The 26,044-nt window shown below is 45.4% G+C and overlaps 2 protein-coding genes across 8 annotated transcripts in view; both read left to right on the top strand.

Annotated features, from left to right (window-relative positions):
* The first annotated feature begins 33 nt into the window (after positions 1-33).
* On the top strand, positions 34-7,597 carry xpnpep3 (X-prolyl aminopeptidase 3, mitochondrial). 3 transcript variants are annotated; one of them, XM_084145323.1, is made up of 11 exons: positions 62-148; positions 237-377; positions 912-1,034; positions 1,244-1,651; positions 2,207-2,391; positions 2,469-2,531; positions 2,656-2,769; positions 2,975-3,060; positions 3,170-3,353; positions 5,974-6,094; positions 6,496-7,597. In XM_084145323.1, the coding sequence occupies exons 2-11, from the start codon at positions 305-307 to the stop codon at positions 6,660-6,662; spliced, it is 1,524 nt and encodes a 507-aa protein (XP_084001449.1). In that variant the 5' UTR covers positions 62-148; positions 237-304; the 3' UTR covers positions 6,663-7,597. The 3 variants fall into 3 exon arrangements, with proteins under 3 accessions (XP_084001448.1, XP_084001449.1, XP_084001450.1); XM_084145322.1 differs by having other exon boundaries at positions 34-377; XM_084145324.1 differs by lacking the exon at positions 5,974-6,094 and having other exon boundaries at positions 72-377; positions 6,496-6,640.
* Positions 7,598-8,468: 871 nt separating this feature from the next.
* The window catches only part of LOC311103671 (histone acetyltransferase p300-like), a 32,102-nt gene continuing 14,526 nt past the window's right edge, over positions 8,469-26,044 (top strand). For 2 of the 5 annotated variants that reach the window (XM_084145288.1, XM_084145285.1), the window contains exons 1-17: positions 8,469-10,684; positions 13,678-14,267; positions 15,399-15,575; positions 16,096-16,393; positions 16,691-16,804; positions 16,971-17,195; positions 17,396-17,498; positions 17,769-17,903; positions 18,119-18,236; positions 19,897-20,080; positions 22,631-22,708; positions 22,839-22,924; positions 23,095-23,247; positions 23,359-23,847; positions 24,151-24,381; positions 24,543-24,735; positions 25,037-25,188. In XM_084145288.1, coding sequence (XP_084001414.1) covers positions 10,591-10,684; positions 13,678-14,267; positions 15,399-15,575; positions 16,096-16,393; positions 16,691-16,804; positions 16,971-17,195; positions 17,396-17,498; positions 17,769-17,903; positions 18,119-18,236; positions 19,897-20,080; positions 22,631-22,708; positions 22,839-22,924; positions 23,095-23,247; positions 23,359-23,847; positions 24,151-24,381; positions 24,543-24,735; positions 25,037-25,188 — 3,420 coding nt within the window. In that variant the 5' untranslated portion in view covers positions 8,469-10,590. Of the gene's footprint in view, positions 10,685-13,677; positions 14,268-15,398; positions 15,576-16,095; positions 16,394-16,690; positions 16,805-16,970; positions 17,196-17,395; positions 17,499-17,768; positions 17,904-18,118; positions 18,237-19,896; positions 20,081-22,630; positions 22,709-22,838; positions 22,925-23,094; positions 23,248-23,355; positions 23,848-24,150; positions 24,382-24,542; positions 24,736-25,036; positions 25,189-26,044 lie in introns of all 5 variants that reach the window. The other 3 variants (XM_084145287.1, XM_084145286.1, XM_084145284.1) reach the window with 3 other exon arrangements.

Raw genomic sequence — 26,044 nt, 5'->3', positions numbered from 1 at the left:
CCTCACATTGTACTTCCACCAATGGTAACGATTGTTTTACAGGGGAGGCTGAAACCTGTCACCTCACAAGCACGGCAGACAGGCGCATTTATCTACATGATACAGTCACACATTTTCACATGTTGTTCGTTGGCTGTCGTATGAAGAGGTAGTCATTTGATATAGTTTATGTTTGATTTTTAGTCTGCTAAAGTATTTCTATTTGATGTAATTGTGTATACCTCAATATAATTTAGCGCCACCACTTGTGGACATCATGGTGGTGGGAGTTAACTGTCGCTGATAGTCTGACCGATTTGCAACAATGTTGCCCTCACCTATCATTTTGACCAGATCGGCTATCCAATTGGTGTCACACTCACATTTTTGGAGTCAAGGTGAGCGGTGAAATATTTGGTTATTTGTATTTAATTTATTACAATGTTAAAAGGTCATTTTCATATCTGGTTACTGTCCATACAAATGAGCTTATCTAACTACTGTAGTCAGGGGGAAAATCAGGGGGAAGATCTCAATTGTGTACTCCTGGCGTCCTCTTCTCAAAACCTATTGGAGGAGAAGGTCCGAGGGGCGGGACCTCTTGCTTTCTCATCCAATGGGGTTTAAGGAGACGAGGAGAGAGGACGTGAGGAGTATGCAATTGAGATCTTCCCTATGACTTATGCAAGCCAATTTCACATTGTATGTTTGTATAACACAAATGCTTGCCTCGGCAAGATGGAAAGCATAATGCATGTTATTCCCCAATGATATGTCTTACTTTTATTATAGAATCAACTTATAATGTCATGTTTAAGTTTTTAAAAATGTAGAATTGTATGGCCAGCTGATTGTGCAATATTCTGTAAGTAGGTGAAAAAGAACTGTGAATTTATTTGCTAACTTTTCCTTCACTGGAAACCTCTCTGCAGGTCATCTGTGGTGCCCATGCCGGAATGTCTCCGTTAAACCAGGAGGGTGGAAACCGCAGAAGGTTCCACCAAGATACCTCGGCCAGCTAAGCCCCTTCACTCATCCACACCTCATCAAAAATGGTGAATGTACTCATGGGCATACAGCTATGTCCCATTTCTGCCAATCAGTTACTCTACAGCATTTACCCAAAATCAAAGCTCATTGTTATCTTATTCACAACCACAAACTATGGGTACGAATACTGTTGTATAGTACAGTGCAGTTGCTTCAGGGAGTTTTGAATGGTGGGTTTATAGCTTCTTCTTCCCCTTCCTGCTCTCTGTCACAGGTGAGGTGACCCCTGGCTTAACCCAAACAGAGTTTGATCTCCGTCGGCAAAGACTGGCCTCTCTCATCGAGGTTCAGGCAGATCGGCTGGGACCCACTGCTTCGTCCAACAAACACCTCGTCATTGTCCTCTCCCACCCAATCCGCTACATGACCAATGACATCCCCTACCCCTTCCACCAGAACCAGGACTTCCTCTATCTCACAGGCATCCTCGAGCCAGACAGCGCCCTGGTTCTGTGTGGTACCGGCCGCCCGGACCAAGCCATCCTCTTCGTTCCCCGCAGGGACCCGGCCAGGGAGCTGTGGGACGGGCCCAGGTCAGGGAAGGACGGGGCGGCAGCGTTGACGGGGGTGGAGAGGGTCCACTGCACAGAAGAGTTGGGACTTGTACTCAAAAGCCTTAAAGGTAGGGGGTAACAAGGGGAAAGTAATTTGAACATATATATTTTAGAGTAAATGTTACTCTTGGGATGAAAGATTAGGGATTAGAAGCCTGGAACGTAGCTCCAAATTGTGGATCTAATTTTCATTCCTGTCACGATCGTCGTATACAGAGGAGGACCAAGGCGCAGCGTTGCAGGCAAACATACTCTTTATTTAGCGATACATGACCAAAACGATAACGTGACAGTTCACGGTCTAACACAAACCAACTAGAACAAGATCCCACAACTACTGTGGGAAAACAGCCTGTTTAAATGTGGTTCCCAATCAGAGACAACCAGCCACAGCTGACACTCGTTGCCTCTGATTGAGAACCACACTGGCCAACATAGAAATGAAACACCTAGAACTACAACACAGAAATCTACACACCCTGGCTCAACATAACAGTGTCCCCAGAGCCAGGGCGTGACAATTCCGAACAAATGCAGCTGTTTCAACCATTTCAAAGTGATGTAAAGAAATTAGACAAACTATATCACTAACAATTTTACTCTGATTGTTCCCCCTCTCTCAGGTAGCACAGTGTGGTATGATGGCTCCAAGCCCTGCCACCCTGGGCTCCACCAGACCCATGTTCGGCCCCTTCTGGAAGGGGGGCCCATGGTGCGCTCTCTCAGACCCCTTACACACTCCCTCAGGGCCCTCAAGAGCCCAGCCGAGGTGGCTCTCATGAAGGAGGCTGGTCGCATCACAGCACAGGTGAGTCACCTCACACACACGCCATGAGTGAAGCACTCTCAACTGTTCACGTAAACCCTCTGCATCCCCTCTTTCAGGCATTCAAGAAGACTATGGGTATGTCTCAAGGAGACATTGATGAAGCTCTACTGTATGCTAAGGTGAGTTACAGGTCTCTAGACACTGTTTATAAATATGGTGTGTTGTCATTGAAAATATGGTTTAACACCTGTGGTAGCAACGACAATGATGAAATGCTAATGTGAATCTCTTTCTCAATCCCAGTTTGATTTTGAGTGCCGTGCCCATGGAGCCAATTTCTTGGCCTATCCTCCCGTGGTTGCTGGTGGAAATCGAGCCAATACACTTCATTACATAAACAACAACCAGATTGTCAAGGTGAAGGGACATATGTAATGTTGCTGCTAAATGTGGGCCCACAATTCTGAGGTCAGAAGAGTTTTAGAATTATGAACACCCCGGTTTTGCCAAGATGAAATCCTAACATTTCAAACGATGGTACATACTACATCTATACCAGTAACTCTGTTTGTGTCCAGACAAACAAGACTTTGCCCAATTCCTTGCCTTTTCTTTCTCTCAGAATGGGGAGATGGTGCTACTTGATGGAGGGTGTGAATACTTTTGTTATGTCAGTGATATTACTCGCACCTGGCCAGTGAACGGGAAGTAAGTTGCATCAACAAAGATAACATTTTGGATGTTCACTCCTTCTCTCCTCGCTACCTCCTTTTAATGAAGTCTCCTTTTCTACCCCTCTCTTGCATGGTGAGCCCAGGTTCAGCCCTGCCCAGGCAGAGTTCTATGAGGGGGTGTTGGAGGTGCAGAAGGCCTGTCTGTCTCTGTGCTCCCCAGGAGTCAGTCTGGACCACATCTACAGCACCATGTTGGCCCTGCTGGGACGCCTACTCAAACAGCTGGGCATCGTGAAGGGCTCCACCAGTGATGCTGATGCACTTAAGGTACGCTCAGTGTCGCTGTGTCCTGCTCAAAGTAGTTCCATGGTTGGAGAAAATAACTCCATGTCCAAGTTAACTGATAATGGTATCAAATGCATGCATTGATAACTGAAGGGTGTTTAGCATCAACTTAAATGATAATATATCACTTATTAACAAATGTTATAATAGTAATATTTAATTGAAAGTAATAGGTTATATTTTGTGGCTTAAGGGGACTTAACTACGGAGACTCAATGGCTAGGAAAGGGTATTGGAGGCTAATGCTGTTTATCAAAAACCCAATTAGATAACAAACACTTTAATACTAATAACGTTCAGTAATAAACCATTTAGGTCCTTTATAATCCTAAATTCTTACATTTATGTGCAGAAACTTCAGACCATTGACCTTTTTAATTCAGATGGGGTAGAAATGTCAGGACCTGGGTTAGATTGCACATTTCCTGACAGTAAAAGCAGCAAAATAATGACAAGTCTAGATGGGATTTTACATTTAGATTCAGACAGTACTAGAACCAGTCTTTAACACCACCGATTTGAAAAGGTGCGTACAGTCCAGAGACATGGTTAATTACCGAAAAAACAATCCAGACATGCAAACGCAAGCGTGCGGTTTCTGCCGTGTCGATTGGGAAAAACATGCAGAGTTCTCCGGTGCAATAGCCGGGCAAGCGTATGGTTCCTCCCAGGACGCAACATGGTAAAAACACTAAAATCTCTCCGCGTTTATGGGGCATCAGGCCCTAAATTCATCATCCTCAGTGTAAGAGTCAAGGGTAGACAATAGCAACAGCAACATGTTAGTTTGTAGCCTAACGATCAACGTGAGAAATAATCATACATTTTCTAAGACTCCGATCTAAAATATTAGGCCTATGAGGTTGCACATAATCACAAATAGGCCTAGGCCAAGTAATGCAAATTTAAATGCATACTAGTTCCAGAGTAAAAGTCCACAGGCTAAAGATAACATTTGGATCTATGAACTAAACGCGAATTCTCTCGCGACCCCACTTCAAATCAGGCGACCCCACATGGGGTCGCGACACCTAGTTTGGGAAAACCTGGCCTAGAACATGTCAATGTTAAAAGAATACGAACACAACACAGGATGTTTAAGGAAATATATTGAACATTTTTATTCCAAAACAATCACACTGTGGTAGTAGTTTGATGTACTAATGTTGGAGTAATGATTAATAAATGGTGAGCAAACTGTTTGTAAATGCCTTATAAATGGTTTATTACTGACCGTTATTATAAAGTGTTAGGCCTACCCATGATTGCAGGGCAACAAGGTGAAAAATCTGTTTGTGCGCTTGAGCAAGGCACTTAACCCTAATTTTCTCCAGGGGCACTGTACTACTATGGCTGACCCTGTAAAACAACATATTTCACTGCACCTATCCGGTGTATGTGACAATAATAAATATATATGTCAAAATAAAAGGCAGACACAGAACTGAAAGAAGGGACCCTATCAGTAACAGTTAAAATATTTTCTGGGCAATGAATCCAGGAACATTTGATATTTTGTGTTTACTTTGCTCTCTCCGATGGTCTGTGGTCAGGAAATGACCATAACGTCTTCTGGCCCATTTAAACTGTAAAGTAGTGACCTAATTACACGCTTCGTAAAGCACAATATCCCTGTGTACTACCTATAATCGAGGTACCACTTTCCTGTAGCAGTTCAACTCTGGGAAAAGGGAAGAAAGCAAGCCAAACCAAAGTTTAATGTACATTTGATTGAGCAGCTGTGCTCTTTCAAAATACTTGCATTGCGAATTGAAGTGTAATAACACAAGGAATTTATTAAATTTACATTTTAGTCATTTAGCAGACGCTCTTATCCAGAGCGACTTACAGTTAGTGCATACATTATTTTTTTCATACCCCCTGTGGGAATCGAACCCACAACCCTGGCGTTGCAAACGCCATGCTCTATCAACTGAGCTACATCCCTGCCAGCCATTCCCTCCCCTACCCTGGACGATGCTGGGCCAATTGTGCACCGCCCCATGGGTCTCCCGGTCGCGGCCGGCTACAACAGAGCCTGGATTCGAACCAGGATCTCTAGTGGCACAGCTAGCACTGTGATGCAGTGCCTTAGACCACTGCGCCACTCGGGAGACAATTTATGCTAAACAATTGATGAAATATTTGCTAACAATCCTGACTAGCAAATTCCTCAATATGAAGATTAATAGTGAACTCCAACCAAATGTTGTCCAGTTGAGCAGGTTTATTTAGCATATTAGCAGATATGCTAATTGAATAAGAACGCAATAGAATTTGCGACATACACAAGTCTAACTGTGGTAATTTTAGTAGATACATTTTTATTTGCACTTATGGGACCAACACTCATCCTTCCCTCCTGAAAAGCAAATATTATATGTCATTGATAGATAACCAAGTAGATGAATACCAGCAGTAATAAATGAACTTACATTTCTCAAACTGAAACTTGACCATAGATAAATCTAGATTTGTAATGGAAGGTAACTTTACCAGCACATGGAATGATTAGTTTTACGTGAGATATTGGAACATTGAGTGCAGAGCTTGAACATGCAGTGTTGTTTGTTGGTTCGGTGACCCGTATTGCTGCTTCCAGGCGGCGCGGCACTACTGCCCCCACCATGTTGGTCACTACCTGGGCATGGATGTGCACGATACCCCTGAGCTTTCCCGGTCTCAGCCCCTCCAGCCTGGAATGGCAATCACTATAGAGCCAGGTACTGTATACAAGAGCCAGGGTACAATCTCTCTCATTCACTCACACAGTTCAGTTCTTCATATTAGTCATATTCAACTGATTGACAAACTTTGAGAAACGGTGCACTTTTTAGGCTGGATTAACACTCCACTAGGTGTACTCCGTAGAGGCAACCGCTTTATTACTGAACCACTCGCCGCACGGTGGGCTCCACATAGTTTGCATGGTAGAATTTGTAACTTTACACAAGCATCATTATGTTTTGCTAAGGAGAATGCTTTGTGGAGTGTAAACCCAGCCTTCCCAGTGAAACAGCCAGAGATTCCTACACAAATACTGAAGCACTACTGTTCCAGTGTTTAATGCATGTGTGTGCATGAATGCATCAAGTGACTACACTCCAGTCCATCTCTCTTTCAGGGCTGTACATATGTGAGGACGATGACCAGGTTCCTGAGCGATTCCGTGGACTTGGGGTGAGAATAGAGGACGACGTTGTGATTCAAGACGAGATAAACCCCTTGATCCTGTCCTCTGACACACCCAAAACCATTGCTGATGTTGAAAGAGCCTGTGCACAGAGTTAGGGCTGAGAGAGACTAGACATGGGGAGGGTGACTGTACACACTCCTCAAAATGCTGAGTGTGAGCAAGAGTGAGTGTTCATCCCTCTCAAGATGAGTGACGGGTCACATTTCAGTGGGTTCTTCGTCTTCTGTAAATTGGCGATTGCACAATTTAATGTGCATCCCGCCACCTACTGTGCGGGATAGAAACAGGGTTATAAACGCAACATATAAAGTGTTGGTCCCTTGTTTCATGAGCTGAAATAAAATATCCCTGAAATTTTACATACACACAAAAAGCTTATTGCTCTCAAATTTTGTATACAAATTTGTTTAAATCTCTGTTAGTGAGCATTTCTCCTTTGCCAAGATAATCAATCCACCTGAATGTGTTAAATATCATGAAGCTGATTAAATAGCATGGTCATTACACAGGTGCACCTTGTGCTGGGGACAATAAAAGGCCACTCTAAAATGTGTAGTTTTGTCACACAACACAATGCCACAGATGTCTCAAGTTTTGAGGGAGCGTGCAATTGGCATGCTGACTGCAGGAATGTCCAAACAGAGCTGTTGCCAGATAATTTACTGTTAATTTCTCTACAATAAGCTGCCTCCAACATCGTTTTAGAGAATTTGGCAGTACATCCGACCGTCTCACAACCGCAGACCACGTTTAACAACGCCAGCCCAGGACCTCCACATCTGGCTTCTTCCCCTGCGGGATCGTCTGGTGGGGTGTATTTCTGTCTGTAATAAAGCCCTTTTGTGGGGAAAACTCATTCTGATTGGCTGGGCCTGGCTCTCCAGTGGGTGGGCCTATGCCCTCCCAGGCCCACCCATGGCTGCGCCCCTGCCCAGTCATGTGAAAACCATAGATTAGGGCCTAATTAATTGATTTTAATTGACTGATTTCCTTCTATGAACTGTAACTCAGTAAAATCTTTGAAATTGTTGTTTATATTTTTGTTCAGTATAAAATCCTTAAGTCCCAAAAACGTTTCTGCCACAGCCACAATCTCCAGTTTCTTAGACTTCTTTTAGACTTAAGCCGTACAGTTTATAACTGTGGCAATGAGCGCCACAAAATCCACCTTTTTAACACACAGGGTATCTTTTGACTGGCAGCAAACATTTACTACAGGCTGTGGTACATCCACTTCCATATCTTCACTAGCATCCCCCTTTCCCCCAATTATTTATATGGGTTTCTGGAGGACTACTTGATTATTCCTCATGGATCTGAATGTGGTAATGTTTTCATTGTCTTTTTGTCTATTATAAAAATAGAAAACGTCTGTTCTCACAAAAAAACTAATACATTTCACATTTCCTTGCAGGATAGGAGAGCATTAGAGAATGGCTTTATTGTGCATGAATTGTCTAATTTATTAGGAATATTGGGATTTGAGACTTGAGAGTTTATTGATGAAGACAAAATGTATATTTGTGTGTGTTATAGTCATGTCTATTTGAAACTGCTGTTATAACAAAATATTCAGTTCTATTATTTGTAACAGTTGGTCATAAATCAACCTAAATGAGACACCTGATATAGCCTATATGAGCATCGTTTGCCGCAATGATTATTAGTATCGATAGAGAAGAAGCGAAGCGCCCTCTAAAATATATTCTGATATGTTGGTGGAACACGACTGCCCCCTACAGATGATAGCACTAGTTTTGCAACTCCGAAAAAATACGAAAGGCTTTTCCGGGCAAACCCGAGCACCAACCCCCCTTCACGCCTAATGTTGCTGTACCTCAACCCTCCCCCGTATCAGAGGAGTAGAAACAACAAGCCGCCATTTTGTTTGTGCGGACAGACCGAGAGGCAGGAGATACCGAGAAAGAAAGCGACTTCAGCGCGGATAACAGCGACTCCGAGACCCGCCGGTGAAAGAGTGGCGGTGTCGTGTCGTGTCGGTGCGAAAAGAGAGAAGAAAGGAAAAACAAAAGATAAGACAGAAGGAGGGAGTGAAAAAAGGAAATTCTCTGAAAATCCAAGGAATGGGTGTTTTTACGGAGCGGAGAGGCGGAAGAAGGCAATATATTTAATGAAGAAAAAAACCTGCGAGCGAAAGAAAAAATAGAACATGAAAAAAATCATAATTTACCTATCGCCACCGATGAAAAAATGCCCGCATAGACAAATATACCGATAAATGTATATTGGGTATTTGTTGGGGGATAAAAGGCAGGTTTAAAGGAACAATAAATTAGGATAAACGTGAAGGGGGGCATTTACCATCACAAAGACTCAATGAAAGGATTTTGTGGATCCCAAATATGTTTGGGGGTGTTGCTATCATTATCTTATGGAGGAAGCTTGCCACTAAAATAGCCATAATATTGTAGCGACCCCCCTCGCTTCATCAGATTTTCGCCCATCGCTGTATTCTCTTGTTCTTGGTCGGGATTTTTTTCTTCACTTGCATTGCAACCTAAATCAGCATACGCAGTGACCTATAATTTCTTGCAATATTTATCAACCAATTTCATCTTTCTAATCAACGGTGATGTTATTGCAGTAGGCTATATGATTACCTTTGAAGACCTTTCTTGGGTAAGCTTTAAATCTCAAACACTTGGGCAAGTAAACCAAACGTCCTCTGCAAAATAAAACTAGGACTAATTGGATCAATCTGGTAGGACATTAATTGGCACATTCTGGGCTATAACTCACGAAACGATTTTTGCAACATCAAATCTCAGAATTTAGGCTAAATTATTTTTCAGGACACAAACTAATTGCTGGAAATTGTATTGCTTCAATTGAACCTCATTGCATGTAATTGGCATAATCGCGCAAAGGGGTGCAACATCCAAATGTGCATTCAGTGTCCGTTATTTTTTCCAATTCAGTGCCTTGCATTGACAAACGAACAAAATAATGACACGATGTAGACTACAAGTAGATGCTAAGGGAAATGTATTAAATGCATGGAATTAATTTAGCCTATAAGTGTAGTACAGCCTATTGGAGAACGGAACTTGATCAGTCAGCTTCACGGTATTCTTTTTTCAGAGCTGAATTGCACTCCTATACTATATTTATCTAAAAGACAATGCGAATTGTTTGTGTTGAATGAGGTTTTTAACCCATGCTTTAAATGCATCTTAAACCACTATCACTCATTGGGACTGGGTATCCCGGTTTTATAGCCCCGAATATAGATAAACCTATCAAGTTGTTTCTTGACGATCCCAATTTACGTATGAGGATGATTTTGATATTCTGTCACTGTCGGACACATTCATCCGTGTATTTTTATTAGACTAAGGACCTACCGCTATCATTTTCTTATTTGACCGCTCATTACTTTGTGGTAATGTTGGGATCAAATTGCATTGACTGCAATGGCAATTCAGACCAAGTGGAAGATTTATCAGTTTTCGGGTCTCTCATAACTGTTGCATGACGAGGCCCCCAACAGTAGCCTACCACTGGGGTACGTTTTGCTTGCGTTCTTTATCGCGTTTCCCATCTTGCTTCCCTGGACACGACCCCTCAGCAGAGTGCTCTAGAATTAAACACTCGATTTCGCCGCCGACTATGGCGGAAAAGACTGATGCTGCCATGGAGGACAGGTCTTGGGACAATTTCTCCGACGCCGAAGAGCCTAAATGATGTTGTCGAAGGCCTACTTGCTTGTCTTTTTCATCGACTCCACCTTCCCTCCTCCTAAAGTCGGAGAAATCTATTGAAGAACAAAATCTCCGACAGGGGACGGGGATTGATAGCTACGGCTAAGCATAGATCGAGAGTGGGAACCCTGAAAGGAAGAGTGTATCGCAATTGCCTCCTTTCCCCCTACCGTCCCCAAACGGTGGGGGAAGAATAAAAAACATTTACAGAAGGGAAGTTTGAAAGGACTCGAAGGACGCAAACAAGGGAATAAGCCAATCCTTTGTGGATATATAGCTATTTTTTAATTCGTGAAAAAATATGGCCGATAATGTTCTAGAGTCCGGCCCGCCTTCAGCCAAGAGGCCTAAACTATCATCCCCTGCTCTCTCAGTCTCCGCCAGTGATGGAAACGGTAAACATTTGAAATACTATCAGTCCTGCCTAGCTGTTCAGGGATGTTATATTACCTAGCAAGTTAACCAGCTTGTTTTACCAAGTTACCATGAATGATCATCATAAAACCAGGTTGTGTGATGCCAACGTTAGCTACCAAATAGGTGGTGGTAGTAGTAGTAGTAAAGGTTTGCTTGTTACCCAACTGGTCAAAGTAAAGTTGACTGGCTAATTGCCCTCCCAGTGTTATGGTCTGAAGTGAAAGTTTTGAAGTTAGCCAGTTATCTGCCCGCTTGAAACAATGGGATAGTCCAACTATAGCAAGTTGTGAACTCACTATTGGAATTTAGGTAGCTACAGTTAGCCAACTTAGCAAGCTAATGTTACTTATCCTGTTTAACTAGCTGCAGCTTACTACCATTTATGGATAGCCAGCTAGTTAGTTAACGTTAGATATTCAACTTGAGCGTTGCAAGCAATAAAGGTGCATGCTTTTGATGTTTGGGTAACTACTGTAACTAACTAGCTAAAAACATTAGCTATTAGCTATCTTAGGTAAATTGGCATAGCTAGCTAATCAGAAAGGTGACACATGTATATTTTTAGTATTGGATTGGTGTAGGGGTTCATTTATTTTAACCTGTTTCGACAACTTTGCTATAACATGGTGTCTGAAGTGTTGTTATACTTACGGCAGTTAGCTAGCTAGTTAGCGTTGTGACCGAGCCATCACCACTTCTGTGTGTGTTGTGTACTGCTGCATTGTCTAGTAGCTAGGTGGCTACACTAGCTAGAGCGAGTCAAGTAGCTCGTGAGCAGATTTAAGTTGTAGTGCCTTTTGTCGCTACAATGTAGCAGCGTGACGTTATGTTAGGCGTTTGTATGCATGTGTCTAGTTTTTTCATACCCTTTGTTTTAAAGTCTGAATTGTTTGGACTGTAGTATAAGGTGGTATTGGACGTTATTCCTACCATTGAGTCCTGTCGGCGCTTTTTTGCCCCTCATTTGCAGGACTGCCCCGTTCAATACTAGCTACAATGTTAACTCATTTGAATACTTTGATAACACGGTAAAAGTTAAATGTCACGCTTAAATTATTATAGGCCAGATTGAAAAACACATCAGATTTCCTAAATGTGCAGACCCCACTCACTGACGCATGCAATTCATATTTATTAAATGGGTAGGCTAAGTTAGCTGCCTTGGCTGGTAGTTGGCACCCAAAATTCCCCATTTTGTTTGTTTCTCCATGTCATGTCTGTCATCAGGATGCTTTTACTCACAAATTAAACAATTTAGGATTGCCCAAATAGGTACCTCCATAAGTTAGCTTTCGTTTCAATGCCATTTCTCACATTACATGAAGTCTAGATTGAACTTTTTTGGAGCACTATGGCTACAATTCGGCAAAAGATCAGAATTGGGGTGCCTGTGTAAACTCAGCCTATCTCTACTGTACCAGCTCAACCAAGTTGCCATTTCACTTGAAGCATGCCTTGTACAAGCATGTTCTCTCTTAACATACAGCTCTGATTTAAGTGTCATCCAAGTTCTGTTGTACCAAGCAAGTCATTACTGGAATTCAAAGAAAGGCTCTGCACAGGTCTAACAAACCACTCTGTGGTGAAAAGCTGATTCTGTTTGGAAGTGAAGAGCAAATGCAACATGCAACTCCCCTCCTTTCCTCAATAATAAAAAAGCACCTTTCATCCAGTGAAAGATCAGTCGGCCGGGGTGTGAAAATGGTGGATGTTAGAACAGTAAATGGCTGCTGTCTGTTGCCTCCCATTGTGATGGGAGTCTGGGGCATCGGTGCTTGACTGAGTCTTGTGGACCAGGAGTCGCTCACAGTAGCATTTGCACAAGCAAGCATTTGCAAAATCACTGCTTCAGAGGTAGTTCCTGCCCCCCCCAGCTTGTCGGTCTTGAAAACTACAGGTACGGATGTTGTATCCATGCCGTGCAGAAGAACAATTTGAGTGTTCCCTGTGCTACAGTCACTGCAACTTGGGGGATAGTGTAGAAATATTAACACATCCACCTGTTTCGCTGAAAGAGACTCAAGCTTGACTGAGGATGCATGCTTGCATATTTGAGGCTAGCTTGCTTATTTGAGTGGATCAGCTCTTGTGTGTTTAATGGAAGATTTTTTTCCCCTCTGAGATGGCTGCAGTCCTGCCTCTGCTCTAAGCTAGAGATGGCAAGAGGTGAGACTGAGATGCTTCTGGCGACGTAGGCGTTTCAAGTCTCTGCCAAGCACACCCTCAACCTGGTGTCATTAATGGACAACTTGCCCCTGGTTTCTGAAGTTTTATATCCAGAGGTTTGTTTGCCAAATGATAGTCATAAAGGACGCAAAGGTTTGCCTTTGTTTGGTATCCACCGTGCACTGTAAGTGAATGCACGTGTCTCAGCCAGGGGCAATTCAAGTAGATCTTAGCAGAAATGCCTGCTATTTCCCTTTCTCTATGTAGAGGCAGATACATCTCTTCTATACACACATATCCACCTGCTGCTCAGTCAGTGTTTACTTCTGTGGCTTCGCACTCTGACCCTACCCTGTCCACTCTATGTTTGGCACCCCATCAAACCACAAACTGGCCCAGGAGAGGAAGCTCTTTGGTGGTAGGCTGTAGCCAGCCACTGCACTGACTTAGGGTCCAGAAAGGGGAGTGATTCATTTAGTTGGTTGCAGCCAGCCGCTGCACTGACTTAAGGCGTCCGCATGCTTCCCATCCGAAACAGTTTGTGCATATATTATGATGACATTTTGTGAAGTTTTTGTCTTCGGAAATGGTTTTTTCGGCTGTTTCTGCACACCACATTTTTTCCTGATTTCTCTTTCCAGAATGAATATTATTGCTGCACATACATTTGAAGGAGGTTAGAGCTTTCTTACTGAGCTTGCAACGTCAAGGGGCACAAGTGTATTTATTTGCTACTGCTCTCAATGTACACCTCAGGATATCCCACTAAACCTGCCCTCTCTTTCCTCCTCTTACCCCCTCCCAGATTTTGGTTCACTCTTTGACCTGGAGCATGACCTCCCCGATGAGCTCATCAACTCGTCGGAGCTGGGCCTTGTCAACGGAGGGGACCTCAGCCAGCTCCACACCAGCCTGGGAGGTGTAATGGGAGGAGGCCAGGATGCTGCTGCCAAACACAAACAGCTCTCGGAGCTCCTCCGGGCTGGAGCGCCGCCCCCCTCGGGCCAGCAGGGAGCCACCAACATCCCTGGTGGCTCTATGGGCCTCCTGGGCAGCATGAATGCCTCCCCTGGGCCCCAGAGCATGGGCCCCCAGGGGCAGCACCCCTCACCCCAGCAGGCTGGCATGATGCAGCAGGCGGGCATGGTGGGTGGACTGAACAGGGCCATGATGGGGGCCCAGAAGGGCAACGGCCAGCAGCAGGGGCCCACGCCCCAGGGCATGATGGGGGGCCAGGTGATGAACGGCTCGCCCCGAATGGGATACCCGGTCAACCCGGGAATGGGAAGTAACAGTAACCTGCTGGCAGAAACCCTGCAGCAGCAGGGGGGGCAGCAAATGGGGGCAGGGGGACAGGCAGGGATGAGGCCACAGCAACCTGGAGCACTGAACAAGGTAAGACCTAATTGTTTTGTAGATGGACTTGTGTTCATAAGTGTCTACAGGAGCAGGATCCTCTTTTACACATCTTGACGTAATGCAGTTTTGCTCTGTGCTGGTCTTGGTGTTCAGTACATCTGGCTATGCTAGCTCTCTTGACACCAGACAACAGTGAGTAGCTATGTTTAATATGTCATTAGCTGGTTTCAAGATTGCTCGGAATGAACATTAATTGACCGGAATCGAGAAGTATTTAGTGTGTGTGAACCGTGAAGTGCCTCTTCCGGAACTGATCAAGTATGTCTATGACGGCAGCAGAGCAGATTCATCAACCTTTACCTGTTATTGTGTATCCCAGCTATGATGTTGCCATAGGCACATTTTAAATAGGCACTTCACATTGCTATCAAAAACATTGGATCAGTAAGTGGGTGCTGTTTAAATGCTTGTTTGTTGGTGCTGTAAATATGACAATCCAATCAGTTGTCAGAGCTGTCGTCACGAGGGCTGGGGATCGCTGGGTGCAGTGGATGCTGTCATGTTCAGGCTGATGTTGCCTTGCCTAAGACCTCCAGAGCTGTAGTCTGGCTGAGGTGAAAAGCAGAAACCATCAGTGTAGGTTCTCTTTTAGTGTTTGGCCAGCTAAGAGCATAGATGTTCATTGTCAGGTGGGCAGTGTCTACATGCATTTCCATAAGGTGTCCAAAACAGTGGGGAGTAAGAAGGGTGCAGACTTACAGCAGTAGAGTTGCATCCTAAACGATCCTCATGGGACCCAGCTGAGCAGTGACCAGCTTATTAGCTGTTGGCCGTATCTGTCTGTTTTGGAAGTAGTTGATTACATTCCTTTATGCTGATGATATTTTGTAAGGATAAGGGTTCACAGATGATGGAAAGCTGCTGGTGTAAGAGCTGATTTGGTCTTACTCCCCCTTAGAAAACAGCTGTTCCCTCATTGTCACCCCTAGATCACTATTATCTTCAGCAGAGCATGGTCTTGGTGTTTGTGTGAAAATGCTAGGAAAATTCAAGCTATTTGTTGAATTATGTTTTTGTAAATATGTCAGCGTTAATGCTTTCTTAACAAACTCTGTGAATAAGGCCAGACTGACTACTGCCCCCCCCCCCCCCCCCCCTCTCTCTCAGATGAATATGATGGCTAATGCGGGCCCCTATGGTGGTCCGTACGGTCAGTCAGCAGGCCAAGGTCTGGGTGGTGCTGGGCTGGGCCCACAGCACCAGAACAAGGCTGGTCTGCCCAATAGCCTGGCCCAGTTCAACCTGGACAAGAAGACACAGCCTGTACAGGGCATGGCTGGGATGGTGAGGGCATGCTCCTTCAGTCTTCTATCTTTTTCTGTTCGTTTTATTTTAGTGAAAAATATAGGGCCGGGACGATACCAGTATCGCAATACTTATTAGTGTCGTGGCAAGGAAACAAAACATGAAGCGGATTTAACTTCTTTAGGAAAACAGCCCTAATGTTGCAAACAAACGTCATTATGTTGTCATCCAGAGTCCTATTTATTTGTTTCCCAAGCTATAGCAGACAATATTTTATATACAGCAGGTTTTTAAAGAACCAAAGAGTTTGGACTGCTTTGTGTTTTCATTTTTGCCATGGAAAAAATATTGCGATACTGGTATTGTCAGTCCTACTAAAATACTAGATTAAAGACCCTCTGGACTTCGGTGGTAATCAACTCACAACCCACTGCACTTAGTTCGGCCCATCTTTTAAAGTCTTTAATCCTCCATACAGCCCCTCTATCCCAGCCATCTTCCTTCTACATCCCACTATCCCCTCTGGTTAACTCCCTCTCTTTTCGCTCTGTGTCCTCAGGCCTCCCAGCAGACCTCGGCGGTAGGGCCAGTATCTGTGGGTGGAGTGGCGGTTGGAGCCGGGGCCCAGGCTGGCCTTGGTACCGTTGCAACAGGTCCGGGGGCAGCGCCCCCCACGGCCGACCCGGAGAAGCGCAAGCTGATCCAGCAGCAGCTGGTGCTCCTGCTCCACGCCCACAAGTGCCAGCGGCGGGAGCAGGCCAACGGGGAGGTGCGCCAGTGCAGCCTGCCCCACTGCCGCACCATGAAGAACGTCCTCAACCACATGACCCACTGCCAGGCTGGCAAGTCCTGCCAGGGTGAGTTGGTGGTCCTTTTTAATACTGTTATTTTTGGTTTGTTAATATTCTGAAGTGGCTTCCACTCTCCAAGAGGAAGTAGAGGAAGCCACTTTAGACTATTGAAATGCACCCTTCCTCTTGGTTTGAGCTTTATTTCATCCATTCTGTATGTTGCTTTTCCCCAATCTGGCCTACTCTGGGGCTTCCCTTGTTTTTACAGTTAGATTTCCCGCTTTACTGCTAACATTAGGTCTCTGCTGGGACACTGTTATAGTGTTGCACTGTCAGTTGTCTCACTTTCTCTCTTCCCCTCAGTGGCACACTGTGCCTCGTCGCGACAGATCATCTCTCACTGGAAGAACTGCACTCGGCACGACTGTCCTGTCTGCCTGCCGCTCAAGAACGCCGGAGACAAAAGGAACCAGCAGTGTGAGTGTGGTGTGTATTGAGCTATGTGTCTGTCCTCTGCATTGTGATGTACTACGTGTCTTTGACCCAAGATGGCTACCTGTTCAACATCAGTTCCCGTCATCATTCATGGCAAGTTGATTTTCTCTCTCTCCCTTTTCGCTCTCCTCTGCCTCCATCACCACAGCTCTACTAAGCAGTGCCGGGGTTGGCCTGGGCAGCTCGTTAGGGGCAGTGCCAGGGGGTCAGCCCAGCACCCCTAACCTCAACCCGCCCAGCCAGATTGACCCCAGCTCCATTGAGAGGGCCTACGCCGCCCTGGGCCTCACCTACCAGGGCAACCAGATGCCCCAGCAACCGCCCCAGTCCAACCTGCCCAACCAGTCTGGCATGAGGTCGCTAAACGCCATGGGTGAGTGGGCATGGACTTGTCAACAACCGTGTTGGTGAAGAGGAGGACGAATCTAGAAAAATGAACTACGTCCAGGGGCAGTGTAGCAGACTTCTTAGTTTAGTCATTTATTTAGCAGGAGAACATTTTTAAAGTGAATGGTTTTGATTCCGAGGAAAGGAACTGCTTTGAACCTGTCCTCTCTTTATCTGCCCCTGTAGGAGGGAACCCCATGGGGATGAATGGAGGGGTGGGGGTGCAGCCCCCCAATCAGTCCAACCTGCTACCAGATGCCATGCTGCACAACAATATGAATGTGCAAAGGTACAACACACTCATACCCTCCCCCTGAAATCACTATCCTGTCCATGGAATTCAATACTGATTTTATGGTCCTGCCATCTCTAAACCTTTTGCATTTTTAGTCATTTAACAGACGCTCTTATCCAGAGCGACTTACAGTTAGTGAGTGCATACATTTTTTCATACTGGTCCCCCGTGGGAATCGAACATGATTCTACACAGCAACACACTCACGAGTTCACAAAGTTACTTCAATGATGTCGTCTCCATCCCTTTCTCTTAATCTCTCAGTTTGATGAACGACGGCAGCGGGGCGGGCAGCCTGGGCTCCATGCCCATGGCGACCCCTCCCTCAGCCGCGGGCATGAGGAAGAACTGGCACGAGGACATCACCCAGGACCTGCGCAACCACCTCGTCCACAAGCTGTGAGTCTGCCCTGACTGCACCAGAGTCACAGTGGGGGACACGTAGGCCATTGCAGTTTTAAAGAAAACGTGTTCTTCTGCTATTGCTATTAGATGAGTAATCTGTATATGTGACTCTGGACTGCACCCTCACCACACAATCTGGTGCAAGGCAGGCTGTCAGTGTCTTTTGGCTTATCTCTCTGTATCTCTTTATCCGTCTGCTGGGTGAGCAGTGTGCAGGCCATCTTCCCCACCCCGGACCCGGCTGCGCTGAAGGACCGGCGGATGGAGAACCTGGTGGCCTACGCTCGTAAAGTAGAGGGGGACATGTACGAGTCGGCCAACAGCAGGGTGAGAACTGACTCCTCAATGTTGTGGGTGAAGGCTGGTATTCCACTACCGGTCGAAAGTTTTAGAACACCTACTCATTCCAGGGTTTGTCTTTATTTTGTGCTATTTTCTACATTGTAGAATAATAGTGAAGACATCAAAACTATGAAAGAACACATATGGAATCATGAAGTAACCAAAAGTGTTAAACAAATCAAAATATATTTGAGTTTCTTCAAATAGCCACCATTTGCCTTGATGACAGCTTTGCACACACTTGGCATTCTCTCAACCAGCTTCATGTGGTAGTCACCTGGAATGCATTTCAATTAACAGGTGTGCCTTTATTAAAAGTTAATTTATTTCCTTCTTAATGCGTTTGAGCCAATCAGTTGTTGTGACAAAGAAGGGGGGGTATACAGAAGATAGCCCTATTTGGTAAAAGACCAAGTCCATATTATGGCAAGAACGGCTCAAATAAGCAAAGAGAAACGACAGTCCATCATTACTTTAAGACATGAAGGTCAGTCAATATGGAACATTTCAAGAACTTTGAACGTTTCTTCAAGTGCAGTCGCAAAAACCATCAAGCGCTAGGATGAAACTGGCTCTCATGAGGACAGCCACAGGAATGGAAGACCCAGAGTTACCTCTGTTGCAGAGGATAAGTTCATTAGAGTTACCAGCCTCAGAAATTGCAACCCAAATAAATGCTTCAGAGTTCAAGTAACAGACACATCTCAACATCAACTGTTCAGAGGAGACTGTGTGAATCAGGCCTTCATGGTCGAATTGCTGCAAAGAAACCACTACTAAATGACATCAATAAGAAGAAGAGACTTGCTTGGGCCAAGAAATACGAGCAATGGACATAAGACCGGTGGAAATGTGTCCTTTGGTCTGGAGTCCAAATTGGAGGTTTTTGGTTCCAACCGCTGTGTCTTTGTGAGACGCGTTGTGGGTGAACGGATGATCTCCGCATGTGTATTTCCCACCGTAAAGCATGGAGGAGGAGGTGTGATGGTGTGGGGGTGCTTTGCTGGTGACATGGTCTGTGATTTATTTAGAATTTAAGGCACACTTAACCAGCATGGCTACCACAGCATTCTGCAGCGATACGCCATCTCATGTGGTTTGGGCTTAGTGGGACTATCATTTGTTTTTCAACAGGACAATGACCCAACACACCTCCCGGCTGTTTAAGGGCTATTTTACCAAGAAGGAGAGTGATGGAGTGCTGCATCAGATGACCTGGCCTCCACAATCCCCCGACCTCAACCAAATTTAGATGGTTTGGGATGAGTGAAGGAAAAGCAGCCAACAAGTGCTCAGCATATGTGGGAACTCCTTCAAGACTGTTGGAAAAGCATTCCAGGTGATGCTGGTTGAGAGAATGCCAAGAGTGTGCAAAGCTGTCATCAAGGCAAAGGGTGGCTATTTGAAGAATCTCAAATATAAAATATATTTTGATTTAACACTTTTTTGGTTACTACATGATTCCATATGTGTTATTTCATAGTTTTGATGTCTTCACTATTATTCTACAATGTAGAAAATAGTAAAACTTTTGACCGGTAGTATACCAGAAATGGAATACAATGATTTAACTAACTGACCACAACTAATAATGGCGGACTAGAGGGTGTATTTGAATTGATTGAATTTCCTGTATCGCTACCAGGCGGAGTACTACCACCTCCTGGCTGAGAAGATCTATAAGATCCAGAAGGAACTGGAGGAGAAGAGGCGGACGCGGTTACAGAAGCAGGGCATGATGCCCATGCAACCTGGCATGCCTCCCTCAGGCCTGCCACAGGGACCCCTTGGCATGGGCCAGTCGCCTCTGGCCCCCGGACAGCCGCCTAGTGAGTAGACACTTTAAACACACACACATATTTGACAACATTGCTACTCTCTTTCAACATAAACTCAGCAAAAAAAGAAACGTCCCTTTTTCCAAATAACTTCACAGATCTTCATTGTAAAGGGTTTAAACACGGTTTCCCATGCTTGTTCAATGAACCATAAACAATTAATGAACATGCACCTGTGGAACGGTCGTTAAGACACTAACAGCTTACAGACGGTAGGCAATTAAGTTCACAGTTAATGAAACTTAAGCCATTAAGAGGCCTTTCTACTGACTCTGAAAAACACCAAAAGAAAGATGCCCAGGGTCCCTGCTCATCTGTGTGAACATGCCTTAGGCATGCTGCAAGGAGGCATGAGGACTTCAGATGTGGCCAGGGCAATAAATTGCAATGTCCGTACTGTGAGATATGTAAGAAAGCGCTACAGGGAGACAGGACGGACAGCTGATCGTCCTCGCATTGGCAGACTACGTGTAACAACACTTGTACAGGATCGGTACATCCGAACATCACACCTGCGGGACAGGTACAGGATGGCAACAACAACTGCCCGAGTTACACTAGGAACGCACAATCCCTCCATCAGTGCTCAGACTGTCCGCAATAGGCTGAGAGAGGCTGGACTGAGGGCTTGTAGGCCTGTTGTAAGGCAGGTCCTTACTAGACATCACCTGCAACAACGTCACCTATGGGCACAAACCCACCGTTGCTGGACTAGACAGGACTGGCAAAAAGTGCTCTTCACTGACGAGATTCGCGGTTTTGTCTCACCAGGGCTGATGGTCGGATTCGTGTTTATCGTTGAAGGAATGCGCGTTACTCCGAGGCCTGTACTGTGGAGTGGGATCGATTTGGAGGTGGAGGGTCCGTCATGGTCTGGGGCGGTGTGTCACAGCATCATCGGACTGAGCTTGTTGTCATTGCAGGCAATCTCAATGCTGTGCGTTACAGGGAAGACATCCTCCTCCCTCATGTGGTACCCTTCCTGCAGGCTCATCCTGACATGACCCTCCAGCATGACAATGCCACCAGCCATACTGCTCGTTCTGTGCGTGATTTCCTGCAAGACAGGAATGTCAGTGTTCTGCCATGGCCAGCGAAGAGCCCTGATCTCAATCCCATTGAGCACGTCTGGGACCTGTTGGATCGGAGGGTGAGGGCTAGGGCCATTCCCCCCAGAAATGTCCGGGAACTTGCAGGTGCCTTGGTGGAAGAGTGAGGTAACATCTCACAGCATGAACAGGCAAATCTGGTGCAGCTCCATGAGGAGGAGATGCACTGCAGTACCTAATTCAGCTGGTGGCAACACCAGATACTGTTACTTTTGACCCCCCCCCCCCCCCCTTTGTTCAGGGACACATTATTCCATTTCTGTTTAGTCACATGTCTGTGGAACTTGTTCAGTTTATGTCTGTTGTTCATTCTTGTTATGTTCATACAAATATTTACACATGTTAATTTTGCTGAAAATAAACGCAGTTGACAGTGAGAGGACGTTTCTTTTTTTGCTGAGTTTAGGTGTGACTAGCACTGCTTGATTCCAATTGCGTGGCTCCATTTACTTCAATAGCTAGATTTCCATCCAATTGGCAACAGATTTTCAAGACTATTCAAAAATCTGCATAAAAACTAAATTAGCATTCTCCCACCAGAGGTGCGTTTCCATCAAACGTATTTTATTCCTCATGTTAGTTTTTTTTTGTTGTATAATTTTTTTAAACTCTGCATCGTTGGGGAAGGGCTCGTAAGCAAGCATTTCACTGTAAAGTCTACACCCGTTGTATTTGGCACATGTGACAAAGGAAATTTGATTAGATTTTAAACTGACTTGTTGCGGATAAAAAGCTCTGTGTAATGACAGAGTGCATATAAAAATGGCTTTTGTGGTTAATTCTCATGTACTGTATTTAATAACAGAAGTTCAATGTGTTTCAATCACCTTTTCAACTCTACTGCTGTTTTTGTCACACAAACTGTTAATTAGCAAACCTGCCCACTCTGGTTTTGTCGCATGCTCTCTAGACAAGAGTGTGCTGATAAAGTGGACAGGGTGGATTATATGAAGAACAAGATCCTTTTATTTGGTAATTGGCAGCCAAGCACCAATCATCATGTCACCAACATTCAAATAATGGCCTACCTTCAATATTTATTGGAAATTTGCATGATCACCGTGCAGTTAACCACCATGTGAAGTTCATCATAGCTTATTTAACCTGCCTATAAACTCTTCATGCTTTTCCACGTCGTGGTGTTAGGCCTACAATGTAACATATAATTGCGTGACTCCAAGTTTACTTCGATATGATGGTTATTGTATCAGTATTTCCACTGCAATTGTCGCATAATCAGTTATACACCCTTGTCTAGCGTATTTTGTTTGGGGACATTTTACTGACAAATGTTCTGTTTCCATCAGGCCTGTTGTGACTTTTTTTTATACGTCAACCGTCAGGTAATTCATCTGCATGAAATGGTTGGATGAAACCTGGTTACTGTAGCCATAGATGCAAAGCTAATTAATGTGTTTCTCTTCACTCTCAGATGGTTCTCATGCTGACCCCTCCATGGTTCGACCCACCGGACCCAATCAGATGGTGAACAGGATGCAGAACCCTGCAGGTAAGCTCTTCCTACAGTCATACATGCTCAGCTCAGTTTGCTGCTTGGCACAAACCGAACCAGTCTGAATGGTGGACATATAATGGTGGCTAATGGGTGTTACTGCTTTGCTCGTTCTCGTCTCTCTCAGGGATGAATCAGTTTGGTCAAATGGGGATGCAGTCATTAGGTCAGAGGTCAACGCCTCCCCTCCCACTTGGCGGACCTCTAAATCAGGTTAGTAGCCCTCTCTCATTCCCAATGTCCAAATGAAGTTGGAAAATAATTGCATTCAATATTGATATAAATTGATTCTATTTCAACATTCCAATCACAGCGATTATAGAAAATAACCATGGTCTCATTAGAACAAAAGTTAATCATTTATCTTGCTCGGTCTCACTCAGATGGGTATGGGGCCAACGCGGATGGGGCAGCCCAACGTTGCCCAGCTCCAGAACCAGTACCTCCCTTCTGGTCAGTTCCCTGGGTCCAGTCCTGGCCTCGGGGCTGGCCCAGTCGGCATGAACCATCCAGGGCCACAAGGAGGCGTGGCACAGGTAAATAAATACTGGAACCAGTGCTATAAGTAAAGGGTGACACTAAAATAGTTGTCATATTTGAAGTTGGGTATAGACGCTAACCATCTCCTCCATGGTGTTCTCCAGCAGGCCCAGATGCCCACGCCGCCCTCGCTCCCGGTCAGCAGCCCTACAGCCCAGCCAGGCTCAGCGGCAGGTTCAGGGCCCTCCCAGTGCTCCATGGGGCCAGGCAGCGTAGGTGGAGGCCCTCCTTCCAACCTGCAACTGCCAAACTCCAACTCGTCCCAGCCCAACTCACACCCGCACTGCCCCCCCATCCGTCAGAACTCCCCCTCCCCGGCACGCAGCCTCACGCCAACCCCTCATCAGACGCCGTCTGGTCTGCCAGGCTCGCAAACCCCCCAGCCTCACACGCCCAACCCGCCCCAGGTCGCCCCTCCGCTCCCACAGCAGCAGCTAGCGTCGTCACAGCCAATGGGGCAAGGAATGAACTCGGAGAAGCCCAATCAGCTCCAGCAGCAGACAATCGGTGGTGGAGCTTCTGGAGGCCAGCCGGGGAAGGCTCAGTCTGTGCCTACCCAGAATGCCCATGTGCCAACCCAGCTTCCGCGAACTCCAGTGAGTAGTTTTCCCCCTACTGCTCCCCATAGTCTCACTAACTCAACTCCTCATGGTTGTCAGAAGTGCTGTTCTTTGGATTCCTAAGCTTGTCCCTGGTCTCTGGCTATACCTCCATACGTCACGTCTCTTGAGATTTCCCTCGTTGCCTGGACAGACACCGTAGTCAAATTCTCTTGTCCCCCTGCCCTCCGTTCCTTGTTGGTCTACGTCCTTGGCTGTTCACTCTTTTCACTAGCTTTTGTGGCTGTTCCTCTGTTGTTCATTTCCTTTCCATTAACTTTTCTCTCTCTGTCCTCCCAGCTGTCTCAGAAGTCTTCTCTGACTGCAGACGGCCAGGCCTCCACTCCAGCCTCGGTGAGCAGCGTGGACCCTAGCTCCCAGCTGACCTCGTCTGACGCCCCCGCCCCAGCTGAGCCCAAGATGGAGGTGAAACAGCAGGACGATGAGGATGCTGAGGACCAGGGAGAGGGGAAGGCCTCTGGGAAGATGGGCAAGGGACAGGCAGACATCAAGTCAGAGGAGAAACCGGAGGTGAGCCTTCCAGTTTTTCAAATGCATGGTTCCAAAAGCAAAAGACACAGTGCTAGCTAGCCAGCGAGGTAAAGATAATTTAGTACACAGCTAACAGTTATTACATTCAGGATGATGTCTGGAAATGTGAATAGGATATTGAACATCATGTCCCCGCTCAGATTAAGAAGGAGAAGCCTTCAGGCGACGGATGCAAGGGTGAGCCTATGGACACATCGTCATCGGCAGCAACGCCGAAGATGGAGGACAGAGACAGGAAGCCAGAGGTGAAGACTGAGCCCAAAGACGAAGAGGAGAGGTCGGGGGCATCGGGCACGCACAGCTCCCCCGCCAGCGCTCAGAATAAGAGGAAAAGTAAGACACCCCCCGCTACTTTTTCCTCTCTTATCTTATGTACCTGTCCTCATCTTCATATGCAAGCATTCCTCAACGTTGGTTTCAGACCTAAGTCGGCCATGGTGTATAGATCTAGGCTATGACTTTTTGAAGCTAAGTGTATATTCACCTGTAAACAGCCTAATCAACAACAAAAAATTCCCCATCTTTCTTGCTCCTCCTTTTACACTACTTGCACTGCCTATATCCCCACTTCCTCTCCTCCGTCACTCCCTCTCTCCTCCGTCACTCCCTCTCTCCTCCGTCACTCCCTCTCCAGTCTTTAAGCCTGAGGAGCTGCGGCAGGCTCTGATGCCCACCCTGGAGGCCTTGTACCGCCAAGACCCTGAGTCTCTGCCCTTCCGCCAACCAGTGGACCCCCAGTTACTGGGAATACCCGTACGTATTCGAACTAGTAACAAAACTAACCTGGTAAGGGACTGCGCTGGCTTCCATTTTGCGTCCTCCTAAAAACGTTCTTACCGTTCTTTTTAGTTCATTTTTCTCTCATTCCTTCTTCCTTTTCCTTTTTCTTTCATCCCTCTCTTCATCCTTACCACCACCACGTGTGAGGGAGTGACTGTTGGCTAGGGGAGTTGTAGCGGTGTGTGTGTGAGTGAGAGTTTTCTCGATCCTGAATTTATGAGTTATGTCTCTGCTCAGGTAGAGTATACTATACATAAAATGTAGGTCAGTTGGTTTTTACTGTAGGTTATTGGGTAGGTGCGTGTGTGTGTGTGTGTGTGTGTGTGTGTGTGTGTGTGTGTGCCTGTGTATGCGTGTCAGCTCATGCTTGCTTCTCTCTAATTCTCTTACTCCACAAAAAAAAAGTAAAAAAATAATGTTAACTGGTTTTGCTTGTAAACCAAGTCAACAGACATCAATGAGTCTGTCAGTAACATTTAGGAGAAATGCAAATTTAAACCTTTTCTGTCTTATTTTTTTATTGGTTTCAACCGGTCAATTTTGATTAAGATCAACACTTAATGAATGTTAGACCCCTGTTCCTTGTTAATGGCGGCTTATGTTTTTGCCTTTCATCAGACTTCAAAAGGCCTAAAATAAGCAGCCATTTTATCAGTGGTACATCACCGTTCTGCATTTCAAGTAAATTTACTAGCCAAAAATGTTCATAGCCCATTACTTTCTTTTATTATTTAAACTGCTTTCTTTTAATCTTTTTATGCTTCCAGACTTTTTTTATGCTTTTACAATTCTAATTTGGATATGATTTAGCAATTTTTTCCTCCCACATATGCCTATTCATAGTAGAAGCTTTCTAGACAGT

Source organism: Coregonus lavaretus, assembly GCF_964263955.1.
Source record: "Coregonus lavaretus genome assembly, chromosome: 2".
NCBI lineage: Eukaryota > Metazoa > Chordata > Actinopteri > Salmoniformes > Salmonidae > Coregonus > Coregonus lavaretus.
The sequence above is the reverse complement of the archived record's forward strand: the minus strand, read 5'-3'. Positions and strand labels throughout refer to the sequence as shown.